The 14,157-nt window shown below is 42.3% G+C and overlaps 1 protein-coding gene across 1 annotated transcript; it reads left to right on the forward strand.

The window, feature by feature from the left end:
• Positions 1 to 12,754, forward strand: TRMO (tRNA methyltransferase O). The gene is given in 6 exon segments (XM_061201113.1): positions 1 to 115; positions 6,638 to 6,812; positions 7,629 to 7,786; positions 10,717 to 11,379; positions 12,405 to 12,608; positions 12,611 to 12,754. Coding segments are annotated over 6 exon segments (1,329 nt in total). The 5' UTR covers positions 1 to 39; the 3' UTR covers positions 12,664 to 12,754.
• Positions 12,755 to 14,157: the final 1,403 nt, after the last annotated feature.

The raw sequence follows: 14,157 nt of genomic DNA on the forward strand, positions 1-14,157 counted from the left end.
CTTGAACGCGTTGGGTGGGCACCTGTGAGACCACTAGCCATGCGCGACTTGGAGGAGGCCGGCCCTCGACCCACAGCGACCTCCTGCGGGTGCATGAAGCCGGCTCTGGAGACAGGTAACTTCTAAGAGGCTGAAGGTTCCGCACTCCAAAGAGCCCTAAGTGCAGGGAGCCGACCTCACTGCAGGGAGGGACGGCAAATGCGAGACCTAGAATGGACGTGGGTCGCTTTTCCTGATTATTGGAAGGCACGGGTCATGTGCTTCGGAGGCCACGTGATGTTTCTTAAGCGAGCGGGATGACGTCATCTCTCCTGTTCTGTTCTTGGTAGCTAAGGTGGCCTGGTCTTGGCAGAACAGCCACGTGCAGTGTAGTGGCCTTTGTCTTGGGGAGTTCTCACCCATAAAGGAGAGATAGGATATATATAAGCAGGTGTTATGCCGATTCGGAATTAATGCCACAAGAGAGAAGCAACCTGTGCTGTAGGAAGTGTAGGAAATAGTTTTAAACTGGGCATTGAAAGATGGCATGAGTTTGTTTCTCTTTATTTTCACCCCTATTTTTAGGGCAGAATATATTAACTTTAGAAATCCTATGAAGCAAATGGAAAAAAAAGATTAAAGTAGTCGGCCATTACCCAGAGAAAACCACTGTTAATATCTTGGTGTCTACTTTCCATAATAGTTTCAGTGCCTACACACTAGAAACAGGAGGTGATATGCGACACCATTGTCTTATAACTTAAAACAAAAACGTAAGGACTTCCTTGGTGGTGCAGTGGTTAAGAATCCGCCTGCCAGTGCAGGGGACGTGGGTTCGAGCCCTGGTCCTAGAAGATTGCTACGTGTTGCAGAGCAACTAAGCCCGTGCACCACAACTACTGAGCCTGCGCTCTAGAGCCTGCGAGCCACAACTACTGAAGCCCTCGCGCCTAGAGCCCGTGCTCCGCAGCAAGAGAAGCCACCGCAATGAGAAGCCTGTGCACTGCAATGAAGAGTAGCCCCCGCTCGCAGCAGCGAAGACCCAGCGCAGCCAGAAGTAAATAAATAAATTAAAAAAAATAAAACGAAACTTTGGTTTGAATCCCAGCTCTACATTTATTAAAAACAAAACAAAACTTAAGGTCCATGAAAATCTTCCCATGGCAATTAATAATGTTAATTTTTAGAAGTTGCACACTATTTTGTTTTATAGATGTGCTCTTATTTAACCAGTTCCCTATTGTTGGGCATTTAGGTTATTGCCGGTTTTCATTGTTCTAAATGAAAGTTTTGAAACTAAAATCTTTGTGTATGTTCTAAATGTTTAACTTGAATTTCTAAAAAGTATTGTTGGGCTTCCCTGGTGGCGCAGTGGTTAAGAATCTGCCTGCCAATGCAGGGGACATGGGTTCGAGCCCTGGTCTGGGAAGATCCCACATGCCGCGGAGCAACTAGGCCGGTGCGCCACAACTACTGAGCTTGCGCGTCTGGAGCCTGTGCTCCGCAATGGGAGAGGCCGCGACAGTGGGAGGCCCGCGCACCGCGATGAAGAGTGGCCCCTGCTTGTCACAACTGGAGAAAGCCCTCGCACAGAAACGAAGACCCAACACAGCCATAAATAAATTAAAAAAAAAAAAAAAGTATTGTTATGTGGTCAACGGTTGTGCCTGTTTAAAAAAAAAAAATTGTTGCATACTGCCAGATTACAGGTCTGATAGGTTTTTTTAAAAAAATTATTTATTTATTTTTTTGGCTGCTTTGGGTCTTCGTTGTTGCATGTGGGCTTTCTCTAGTTGTGGCGAGTGGGCTACTCTTTGTTGCGGTGCGTGGACTTCTCATTGCGATGGCTTCTCTTGTTGCAGAGCACAGGCTCTAGGCACGCGGGCTTCAGTAGTTGTGGCACGCAGGCTCAGTAGTTGTGGCACATGGGCTTAGTTGCTCTGCGGCATGTGGGATCTTCCCGGACCAGGGCTGGAGCCCGTGCCCCTGCATTGGCAGGCGGATTCTTAATCACTGAGCCACCAGGGAAGCCCCAGGTCTGATATTTTGACAGGCAGGAAAGAGCAGGGCTCAGAGGTCTACAGAGCATGGGGTCCGGGAGCTGTAAGTCAGAAATGTTGGATGGGGGACTTCCCTGGTGGTCCATTGGTTAAGACTCTGTGGTCCCAGTGCAGGGGGCCAGGGTTCGATCCCTGGTCAGGGAACTAGATCCCACATGCATGCCGCGACTAAGATCCCGCACGTGGCAACAAAGATCCCGCATGTGGCAACAAAGATCCCACATGCCACAACTAAGACCCGGCACAGCCAAATAATAAATAAATAAATAAACAAATATTTTTTTTAAAGTGTTGGATGGAATAGGGAGGTATCGGAACTGTTGATTGGATTCAGTTTGTAGAGAACCTTGAATAGCAGGCTAAGAAATATGACTTCTGGACTTCCCTGGCGGCGCAGTAGTTAAGAATCACCTGCCAATGCAGGGGACATGGGTTCGAGCCCTGGTTCGGGAAGATCCCACATGCCGCGGAGCAAGTAAGCCCGTGCGCCACAGCTACTGAAGCCCACACACCTAGAGCCCACGAGCCACAACTACTGAAGCCCACACACCTAGAGCCTGTGCTCCCCAACAAGAGAAGCCACCGCAATGAGAAGCACGCACACCGCAAGGAAGAGTAGCCCCCGCTCGCCGCAACTAGAGAAAAGCCTGTGCGCAGCAACGAAGACCCAACCCAGCCAAAAATAAATAAATAAATAAATTTAAGTAAATAAATAATAAAAATTTAAAAAAAGAAATATGACATCTGTTAATAGTGGGAAACAAAAAGTTTAGAGAGTAGCGAGACATAAGGAACTCAGAATCCAGAGGACTGGTGTAGTGTGTTTTGAGGAGGGGAGGGACTGGCAGAGGGAAGACAGATTATAACAAGGGTAATTTAATAGTCCGGGCAAGAGGGGAAAAGGACCTGGACATTTCTGTCTGCACAAGACTTGTTGATAAGACTTGTGTACAGAAAGCCTCTGCGTTAATAACTTGTTGGGTTTTTAAAATTATATAGTTAGTACAGTTGTAATATTGTTAAATTGAGGGAAAATCCTGTGTAAGGGCTTTAAAAATCTCTCCTTGCTGAGCACCTTCTGTTGTATTAGGTACTTTACATATTTTAGTCATCTTTCCAAGATAGGATGATTATCCTTGTTTTATAGCTGAGAAAACTGGATTTAGAGAGGTAAGCAGTTTTGCCCAAGGGCACACAGCTAGTGTTACGGCCCTGTGTTGTTTTTGTCCTTTTTCTCTTTTCATACCAGCCATAGGCCCCAGGGAAACTTCTCCCTCTTTCTGTGTGGTTCTCATGCCAGTACTACTCTGGCATACCTGTGCTCTCCCTATTCTGCATGTATGTAAGGCAGTTTGATTTAATTGTTGATTTACTTGTCCACTCTGTCAATGTACTGCACACCTTGATGGTGAGAACTGGTTCTTGTTTATGCCTGTTCCCAGGCACTAAGCACAGTGCTTACCAAATGGTAGGTGCTTAATGTTTTCTTTTTGTTTGTTTTTTGAGATATGAGGCAAGAGGAAGAAGATCAGAATTCCCTTGGGTGGACATTCTCAGGCCTCCACTTCAAGGAGAGCATTCAAGCAGAATTTATATTTGGAAATTTAATATCCCAAGAACCGGGGCACAGAGAATAAATAAGGTCCAGACGTATTAGAATATGGTTAAGTTCCGACGTTTATTAGATGGATATTTGATATGTTGAGAGTGGTCTCAAACATTTGAGAGTGACATAGCTGAGGGACTCCTTCCAATGTAGCTCGTTCAGTTCATTGCTTACCCAGTATTATCTTGCTTATGTTCTTATAGAGGTGAACAAACAGGGTTGGAATAAATCTAATTGGTTACAACTTATATTTATCATAGCATATGTATAACCTGTGAAAAACAGGTATAGACTGATTCAATGAAGTGATAGCTCAAGTTAGTTATAAACTTGTAGACCCCCAATCAGATAGTCAAGGGCAAAAGTCTTTGATCATTACTGCAGATATGACATTTCCCATGATATTGAAGCATATTGTGAGTTTCTATCAATCAACTGTTAACTCCACTGTGATAAGAGTTCTTGTTTTGTATTTTTTCCCCCAAACTTAGCACAATGTCTGGCAATTGTAGACACTTGGAAAGTGTTTGTTAAATAAAACAGAACATAACTGACTAGGGTAGGAGCCCTTTTTGGCCATTTTTCTTCATGATATTTTTATGAACACCAGAGAATTGTTTGACTTCAGTTCCTTCATCTTTAAAATGTTTACTATATCAATTCCACAGAGCATAGGTGAAGGTTTAAAAAAAAGAGTGCCTGTGAACGTAGTTGGAAAAAAATTTAAAGTCATCAAAAACATACGCAGTGTCGATGGATCTTAGAATCATAATATTGAGAGAGAGAAAGCAAGTCTGAGAAGATACCAGTTTTTATAGAACTCAAAGACAAAATAAATGAAACGTTGTTTAAGCATGCATATGCATGTGATAAAATCATATTTAAGAAAAGAAATGAATGATAAAGACCACATTCAGGCTCTTGTTTATCTCAGGGGAAAGGTAGGGAGAGCGGCAACATAAAAAGATGCAAGTTGTTGGTAAAGCACTAGTTTTTGGGCTGGGTGGTGGTACACAGGATTTCATTTTAACATTATGCTTTATTACATATATGTTGCATGTAATATTTTATATGTATCACGTAATTTAGTTTTTTTTTTGTTTTTTTTTTGTTTTTTAAATTACACTATACTAGGTGTGCTTTATTTATTTATTTATTTATTTATTTATGGCTGTGTTGGATCCTCGTTTCTGTGCGAGGGCTCCCTCTAGCCGTGGCAAGCGGGGGCCACTCTTCATCGCGGTGCGCGGGCCTCTCACCATCGCGGCCTTTCTTGTTGCGGAGCACAGGCCCCAGACGCGCAGGCTCAGCAATTGTGGCTCACGGGGCCCAGCCGCTCCGCGGCATGTGGGATCCTCCCAGACCAGGGCTCGAACCCGTGTCTCCTGCATTAGCAGGCAGACTCTCAACCACTGCACCACCAGGGAAGCCCCCACGTAATTTAGTTTTTATAAGGGAAAAGTCATGAAAGGTGCTATGAAGGACAGGCCTGTAGTCTCACTGCCCACCTGTGCTGATAGGATAGATTTAATGGAAACCAGAAATAAAATGAGGTTCTAGAATGTCTTTATATCATCTCTTAAAAGAAGCTAATACAGCCTTCATGAAATGTGAAAAACAAGTTATCTATAAATTCAAAATGCTAGTTGCAGATACCTTCTACTTTAAACCTATATTGATGTTGCCTGGCCAGTTTTTTCTTCTTTTGAGTTACTGGTTTAAAACATTTTAAAAATGATTTGTGATTATTGTAAATTTTTCAAATATTATAGAAATTACAGAGTTAAATATAAAAATAATCCAACAATCCCTCCACCAGTTTTTTTTTTTTTAACTCACAGTTCCATCTTTATTACTTCTAACAAAAGATACTAGAATGATACTTTTGTCTTTTCCTTGGTATTTGTCTACTGTATTAACTTCGACCATCCCAGTAGAAGAATGTGCCAATAAATCATTGATGACTTTTTACTGTTGTCTGTATGGTGCAATGATACCAATATCAGAGGGATTACAACCAGCCTAAACAGAAAAGAACACAATTTAAAGTCTCCACCAGTTTTAACCAATGTTAAAATTTTGGTGAATATCCTTCTAGATAGCTTTCTAGACATACATATGTACATGTTTAGTTAGGTAAATACATAAAATTTTCATAAATAGGATTATGTTATACACATTCTTCTTTCACTTTTTCACTTTCCATTTTAATCAGTTTAGACTTACATAATCCTTTTCTCCATGTAGCATGAATTTTTAAAGTACCTATCCTCTTGTAGGCAAGTACTAGACAATGAGAACATAGCAGTCAGTAAGACAGAAAAACTCCTGCCCACATGGAGTTTACATTCTAGTGGGGCAGAGAGCTGCTGGAGCAAGCCTAACCTGAAATCTAGACTGCCTCTAGATATTTTAGTACTGTGATCCCATACACTCCCTTTATTGCTTAATTAAACTAGTTTGTTTCGTGTGTTCTGTTGTTTTCAATTGAAAGCATTTTTACCTATATACAGTCTCTGTCTCCTTATCTTTCATTATTCTTTGCCTTGTATTTTCACACTCCAGCCAATCAAAATGGCTTGTTCCCTGCTTATGCTATAACATTTCTCATTTAACTTTGTGCAGCTTATTCCCTCTGTTTGAAATACCCTCTTAGCCCTAACCAAGGTCACATAACATAGTAATGGTAGCATAGAATTTGAATTATAGTCATAGTAGTTCTTCTAAAAATGAATTTTTCCTTTCATTCTTTCTTTCTTAGACCAATACTCTTTCCAGTTTATTATCTAAAGGGATGTATTGATAACAATGATATGTGTAATGATAAGGATATTTATATATATTTTTGAATGCTATAAGAATCTTATTTTATAGTTGCATAACATCTAATAGATTTTAAAACTATGAAATCGATGCATTAAAGAAAACGTGTCTTCCTACATCTTTGCTTGACCTTTTCATTAATGATTTCTTATCTAATTTTCTTCTGTAGGGAATCTTTTAACTGAGCCAGTTGGTTACTTGGAATCCTGTTTTTCGGCCAAGAATGGTACTCCAAGGCAGCCATCCATTTGTAGCCATTCACGGGCTTGTTTGAGGATTAGAAAAAGCATCTTTAATAATCCTGAACATTCCTTGATGGGCTTAGAACAGTTTTCTCATGTTTGGTAAGTTGTTTTATAGTTAGAAATGGTACTTTGGACCATAACTTGCCCTTGAGTAAAGTAATCCAGTTGGAGGCAACCCTGGAGACTGCCATCCAGACCACCCTTGTCTACTGCATGGGATTTTTGTACTATATTCATGCATGTGATTGTCTGCATAACTTGGACACCCTCGGGGAAGCTTGGGATCCACTGCGGGGCACATTCCATTTACAGTTGGTTCCAGTTTTGTTGAATGACTTCTGTTGAGCTGAAATCTGTAGACCTTCTCGATTCTGTCCATGAGTCATTATTCTGTCCTCTAGACCACGGGTTAGCAAGCTATGGCCTGTGGACCAAACCCATCCCATCTTCTGTTTTTGTAAGTAAGTTTATGGGAACATAACCACGTGCATTCATTTATGTGTTGGTCGTGGCTGCTTTTGTGTTACAACAGCAGAGTTGAATTATTTATAGCAGAGACTGGTTGACCTGCAAACCGTAAAATATTTACCGCCTGGTCCTTTACGGAAAAAGTTTGTGGACCCTGCTCTAGACCCATGAAGTATTGTTTATTCAGGTACTTGACAAAAGCCTGTTAAGGTCCTAGCATGTGCCAGTCATTGTGTTACGGGCAGTGGATATAGAGATAAGACTGTCTTCTTTCAAAACACGGTAATGATATTATTCTTTTTTCCCCCACTGATTACATTTTAGTACCATTAGAAGCATTCTTTCTGTTTTAATTTGTGGGGATTAAAGTTTTTTTTCTCCCTCAAATCATTATGATAGATTAACTATGTTCTTTTCTTACTCAGTGGTTTGGTTTATTTTCAATAGGATTTTGTTTGTTTTTCACAAAAATGGTCATTTGAGCTGTAAGGCAAAAGTGCAGCCTCCTAGGCTGAATGGTATGAAGACTGGCGTTTTCTCTACGAGGAGCCCACATCGTCCCAATGCGATAGGACTGACCCTAGCCAAACTGGAAAAGGTAGAAGGTAATTTGTACTTTTATCATTTTTTCCTTAACCAAAAGAAGTCTTATAAAATCAACATAGTATTCAGCACTGGCTGTTAATTGAGACAAGTACCAATGGTGTTAGCCCCTGTGAACCACCAGACATTGAAGAAAATGAAACAATTAAAAGAATGTCAGCGTTGAAGCACTTTGGAATAAGCTCTCATAGGATGCTCAGAGTTAGTTTATGTCATTATATTTATCAGAAGTTATTAAATTATTTAAAAGTAACTCTTAAGATTTTATAATCATTAAATTAGTAACCAAATTTTTCCTGACTTGGAATGCAGTAAATATAAAATGATCTAAAAATAATTGGACACTCTCAAAATTTAACGCACAGTAACTGGTTGCACATACATATATGGTCAGCACATCTGACCACAGGGTGGTGGATCATTTCTTCCTTGCAGCCCTGAGGAAATGAACGTGCATCGTGGCTGCAGTGCCGCTGTGCCCTGTGATGTGAGGCAGAGGGTCTGGGATGAATACACCATAGGTTGAACATCTGTCAGATTGTGGGAGAACCTGTGTAGAATACCAGATTAGATTTAACTACGTGTTCATATATAAACACGTTACTGAGCCGTTCATTTTTGAAAGCCTCCCATTCTTGAATCCCCTGGACCTGATCAGCACATTTGGGTCTGCTGGGTAACACACAACTTGGGTAGCAGTACTGGAACGTTTTATGATCGTTTGTGCAACCCACACGTATTTTCTGAGCGCTGAATATGTGCCAACCATTGTTCTAGGTGCTGGGGTTATAGTGGCAAGCAGATTAGATAAAAATCCCAGCCCTACAGAGGATCTTAGCATTCTAATGGGGAAGATCAAATCAGAAAGGTGAAAGGCAAACACAGTAGCACTGTAGACACTCTTATAAATAAGCGTTATGAGGATGACTAGTGTTTGTGTGGTGCTTTGCAGTTTATAAAGGGTGTTCACGTATGGTATCTCACAGTGGCTTGTGGGCTTGATAAGGTAGCAGTCTCCATGTTATGGATGAGGGCACTGAGGCTCTTTGATGTTTGATAATTTACGCAATAGCATCCAGCCAGGGGGTTGTCTGACTTCAAATCCCACGAACTCTCACCTGTACGCCAGTGCTTTTCTTTCTTTTGCAGACATTATTAGGCATAATCTATCACTTAGAAAGTCCAAAATCTTCTTTCCAAAGTTCCAGGTTCATTCACAATAAGCATGTTTTAGAAATCAGAGTCCTTTGTTAGTCATGTTTTTCTCAAATGGAGATGGGATTAAATGTGATCACATGCAGTTTTTGATTCTCACTGGGCCAGTTTTCCAAGGATCAAGTTAGTAGACTTTGCCCCAGTAGAAGGAACTGAACAGCAGCTGTATAAGTGGGACAACAGGGGACCTTTCCTTAATATTTGGTAATAGTGACTTATGTTCTGTTTAATTTTTTTTTTTTTTTGGCTGCGTTGGGTCTTTGTTGCTGTGTGCGGGCTTTCTGTAGTTGCGATGAGCGGGGTTTCTCATTGCCTCTCGTGTTGTGGAGCATGGGCTCTAGGCACACAGGCTTCAGTAGTTGCAGCACGTGGGATCAGTAGTTGCGGCACGTGGGCTCTAGAGCGTGTGGGCTTCAGTAGTTGTGGCGTGTGGGCTCAGTAGTTGTGGCATATGGGCTCTAGGGCACGTGGGCTTCAGTAGTTGTGGCGTGCGGGCTCAGTATTTGTGGCTTGTGGGTTCTAGAGCGTAGGCTCAGTAGTTGTGGCACACAGGCTTAGTTGCTCAGCAGCATGTGGGGTCTTCCCGGACCAGGGATCAAACCCGTGTCCCCTGCATTGACAGGCGGGTTCTTAACCACTGCGCCACAGGGAACTGCCCTGTTTATTCAGTGGAGTATTCGATTTCTATTGCTGTGTAACAAATTACCATGCACTATCAGTTTAAACAGCACACATTTATTATGTGTTTAAAACATTATAATGTTTCTATAGGTTAGGAGTATGGGCACAGCTTAGCTGGGTCCTCGCTTAAGAGTCTCACCAAGCTGCAGTGAAGTGGAATGAATTCTTTTCTGGAGGTTTGACTGTAGAAGAATCCATTTCCAAGCCCACTCTGGTCATAGGCAGAATTCGCTTCCTTGCAGTTGTGGTTCTGAGGGTCCTGGCCTCTTGCTGGTTGTTGGCTGGTGGCTGCCCCCAGCTCCTAGAGGTGGCCCCCAGCACCTAGAGACCTCTCGCAGTGCCTTGCCACACGGGCTTTCCCAGCAAGGCTGCTTGCTTCTTCAAGCCCACAGGGAAAGTCTCTCAAGTGAATCTGCCAGCAAACACAGGAGTCTTAGATAACATAACGTAGTCACTGAAGTGATATCAAGTCATACTCAAGAAGAGGGGATTATACACCAGGAGGTGACATCATGGGGCCACCTTAGACTCTGTTTGACACATTGGAAACCATCATCAGTCCCACAGAGATATACTGAGGACTCTGATGTGTCTGGAACAGAGTTAGAAGCCCTCAGTGATGCAAAGGTGAGATGGCCCCACCTAGTGCTCGAGGACCTACTCACTGTCTAGGGGGAGAGACTCTAAGCAGGTCGTTGCTAGACCGTGTGACGAGGGCTCCAGGAGAGGTTTGGGCACGGGTACCTCTGCGGAACCCAGAGGAAAGAATGCTTATGTCTGGAAGAGCCAGAAAGGCTCTGTAAAGGAGGTGTTACGTGAGAGCCTTGAAGAGCAAGTAGGAGTTTGACGGATAAAGAAGAGAATGGGTTTCTAGGTAGAAAGAAAACTGTATGTTGGCACCAGGTATAAGAGGGCCTGGTGCGTAAGAGAATTGTGAGTAAGCTTGGTGGGGTTTAAGCAGACAGTGTTGATTCTCCAGTTGTTTGCACTGTTCTTCATTGTTAATATTTCTAAGAGGGTGTTTTTCACTTTATAGGTGGAGCCATATACCTTTCTGGAATTGACATGATTCATGGCACACCTGTACTAGACATAAAGCCCTACATAGCTGATTATGACTCGCCACAAAATTTGATTGAGCCTTTAGGGGACTTTAATTTACAGAATAACCAATGTAAACCAAAAACCATGTCCCAGTGTGATGGCAAGACTGATAGCTGTGACCAGCAACAGCTCTCAGGGTACGAGGAACCACAGCTCTACAGTTGCACTAAGGAGAAACCTAAATGTCCTGAAGATAGAACTTCAGGAGAAAACAATGCAAAACACGACAACTCAGCAAAAATCCAGCAAAGCTCACCTGAGCCCAGGGAGAGAGCAGCAGTTTTGGGTGAAGAATCAGAAAGTGGTCCGAGTCCTAGGGTAGCAGAAGAGCAAAGTGGCCCATGTTGCCTGGAGAAGAGCTTTTCAGAGGAACAAGCAGACAGCAGGCTGAGGAGAGGGGAAGCAGCAGTGGTCCCACAAGGACACAGCACGGAGGTGCCGCCCAAGGCTCTTCCCTGCCCTTCCAGGGCGGCTGGTGCAGCCCACCGCAGTGCGGTCCCCGCCTGGGTGAGAGAGGCTCCCGTGGCCACCTTGGGAGTCCGTTTTACTCCTCACGCGGAGATGGACCTTGAGCACCTCAGCTCAGGTGAACCAGGTACTTTCCATTTCTTGTTTCTGAATGAGAGATGAGCTTTTACTAGGAGATTTAGGCAAACTTGCTATTTCTGAGGGCAGTTTTATATAGAGTATTTGTGATTATGACTTGTAAAGAAATGTAGAAGTATAAAATCATACTTGGGCGACGTCATCATCTGACGGCTTTCAATCAACAACTGTTTGTTCAGCACAGTGAGTGCCGGGCACTCAGTCAAGTGTTCACTGAGAACGGCTGCTGCCCAGGAATTGGGCCTCTTGTTTGCGTGTGGCAGTAGCTCTTGGAGTTCTCAAACAGCATTCGGAAGCTAAATTGTGCTTGCTCTGTACCTATGTAGATTGAGTTTTTTCATCTGTTTCACTATCTGAGTAGAGAAATGTCTCATCTTGTTTTACCTATTGGGTGATGGATAGCTCGACCTCTGTCACAGAGCCCAGGAGTAAGAAGGAAAGAGTGTCTTAGCATAGAAATTGTCCCCATAAAGTCCCAGCACTAGAGGCATGCACTTCACTGCAGAAGAGAGAAGCCACAGGGCTTTTAACTTGGAGCCTGTTTACTCTAATACATGGTTGTTAACCAACATTGTTATCTGGTTTTTCCAGCCCACAAGCAGATTCCAAGCAGCTGTCCAGAGTGAAGGAGAGGCCCATTAAAAAGTGGGTGCGGTGATTCCTGTAAGAAGTAGCCAGTTAGTTGCCAAGGAGATGTCAGATTTCACCTGCCCCTGGATGGTTGTGCTACTCATTCTTTCCTAAGGCTTTATGTTTAAACAGAACATTTGATTTTTAAATCAATCTCTTTATTTTTAAAGTTTTGTTTATGAAAGTTGTTTAATCACTGTGTACAGTTCATGGGAAGAGGAAGGTCAGTTTTTTTTTTTGTGGGGAGTGGGGTGCGTCCCACACGGCTTGTGGGATCTTAGTTCACCGACCAGGGATTGAACCCTCGCCCTCAGCAGTGAAAGCGTGGAGTCGTCGCCACTGGACCGCCAGGGGAATCCCCAAGTTGTGTTCTTCTTATTGCAGGTATTGGTCAGGCTTCATTTAAATATTTTCAGTCAGCGGAGGAAGCAAGGTGTGCCATCGAGGCTGTGCTGTCAGCCGACCCTCGGTCTGTATATCGACGGAAAGTCTGCCAGGATCGTCTTTTCTACTTTACAGTAGACATAGCACATGTCACGTGCTGGTTTGGTGATGGTTTTGCAGAGGTCTTAAGGATCAAGCCGGCTTCTGACCTGTTCAGATGAGTGACCCTGCGGAGTCCTTGGTGTCTCTGGGATCGTGAGTAGCCTCCATCGAGTCTTTAAGACAGCCTAATTGACTTCAGTATGGCTGTTGGATTTTCTGTACAAGCTAATGATGTGCCTTCTTTGCAGAAAGACGCAACACTTTGTGATCTCACTGCTTTGATTGATTTGGGTTGTTCAGAATATGTATTTGAAAAACATGTGTTTTAATAAACTAAGAGATACAGAATTTGGAGAAATCGCCATAGCATGATCGTTTTTGATCAGTTAATACTGAAGAATCCAAAGGTGATGCTTTATCAGTGTTTTCTGAAAGAAGTCAATTCTTCTTGGCACTTGATAAAACTGGGCAGCAGCTGGGGGGATGTGTTGAACAATTCATGTTGATTTTTTTGTCTGAAAAAGCCTGACCTCTCTGTTTTATTCTAAATCAAACTGAGTTATGATATCTTAAGAAACTAACAAATCAAAACCAAGTAGTTATAAAGATCTTTAGAGATTAAACCCCTGTGTTTCAGAGACTTTGCCACACACACACGCACACACGCACACACACGTATGTGTAATATTTAATCCTGATTCCAAAGTTAGAGACTCTAAGATTTCTTTGGATGCCTTTGTGTCAGAAAAGAAAGTCACTCTGAGAAGTCCAAGAAAATAACTTAATTACTGGTTTATTTCTTATTTATTCTATGACTGTTTACTGAGAACTATTGTGAGTTAGGTTTTGGTGATAGAATGAGATGAACAGGATGCAATTCTTGTTGTAGGTCATAGTTGTGGAGGAAGAAGACACAAACACATTGTTGTATTACAGTTAGATAGAGTAATTAAGTCCGTACATGATTCCTGTATAAGCACCACACGGGAAGCAGTTTTAAGAATGTATTGCCTATAGGTTGACTTTAAAGATGTGATCCCAGATAACTGAAGATTTATGATCAGTGTGACCAAATTAGACACCTGTCAACATGACGTAGGCTTTCCTAATCGCAACTGTGAATCTTAATAGCTGCTTGATCATGGTTTTGAAATGAGCCCTGCTGTCTGTGGATGCTTGCACAGAGTCATTTGTGGCTGATGACACTGCACTTCTGAAACAAACTGGGTTTTATTTGAGGTTACTTAGAACCTCTTGGGGAAGTATATTTAAATCGACTTTTAAAAGCTTTTTATTTCTAGATAATTACAGATTCATAGGAAGTTGCAAAAAATAGGGCAAAGGTCCCGTGTACCCTTTACCTAGCTTCTTCCCATGGTAACATCTTACATAACTATGGTATGATGTTAAAACTAGGAAGTTGACATTGGTACAATCCACCCTTTATTTTGATTTTGAATTCTTTTCTCTTAAAATTACTTTGAGACTGAGTCAGGTCTTGAAGCACAAAATGTTGATATTTAATATGGAAAAAATAACTCTTAGGACCATACCAACCGGCCTTCTAGCAAGAGGACTGTTCTGTTGTTTGGGGTTTTAATATACATTCTCAGGATTTTAGAACTAAAATCCTAAATATAATCCAGCTTAG

Source organism: Eubalaena glacialis, chromosome 9, assembly GCF_028564815.1.
Source record: "Eubalaena glacialis isolate mEubGla1 chromosome 9, mEubGla1.1.hap2.+ XY, whole genome shotgun sequence".
In the NCBI taxonomy this organism is placed as follows: domain Eukaryota; kingdom Metazoa; phylum Chordata; class Mammalia; order Artiodactyla; family Balaenidae; genus Eubalaena; species Eubalaena glacialis.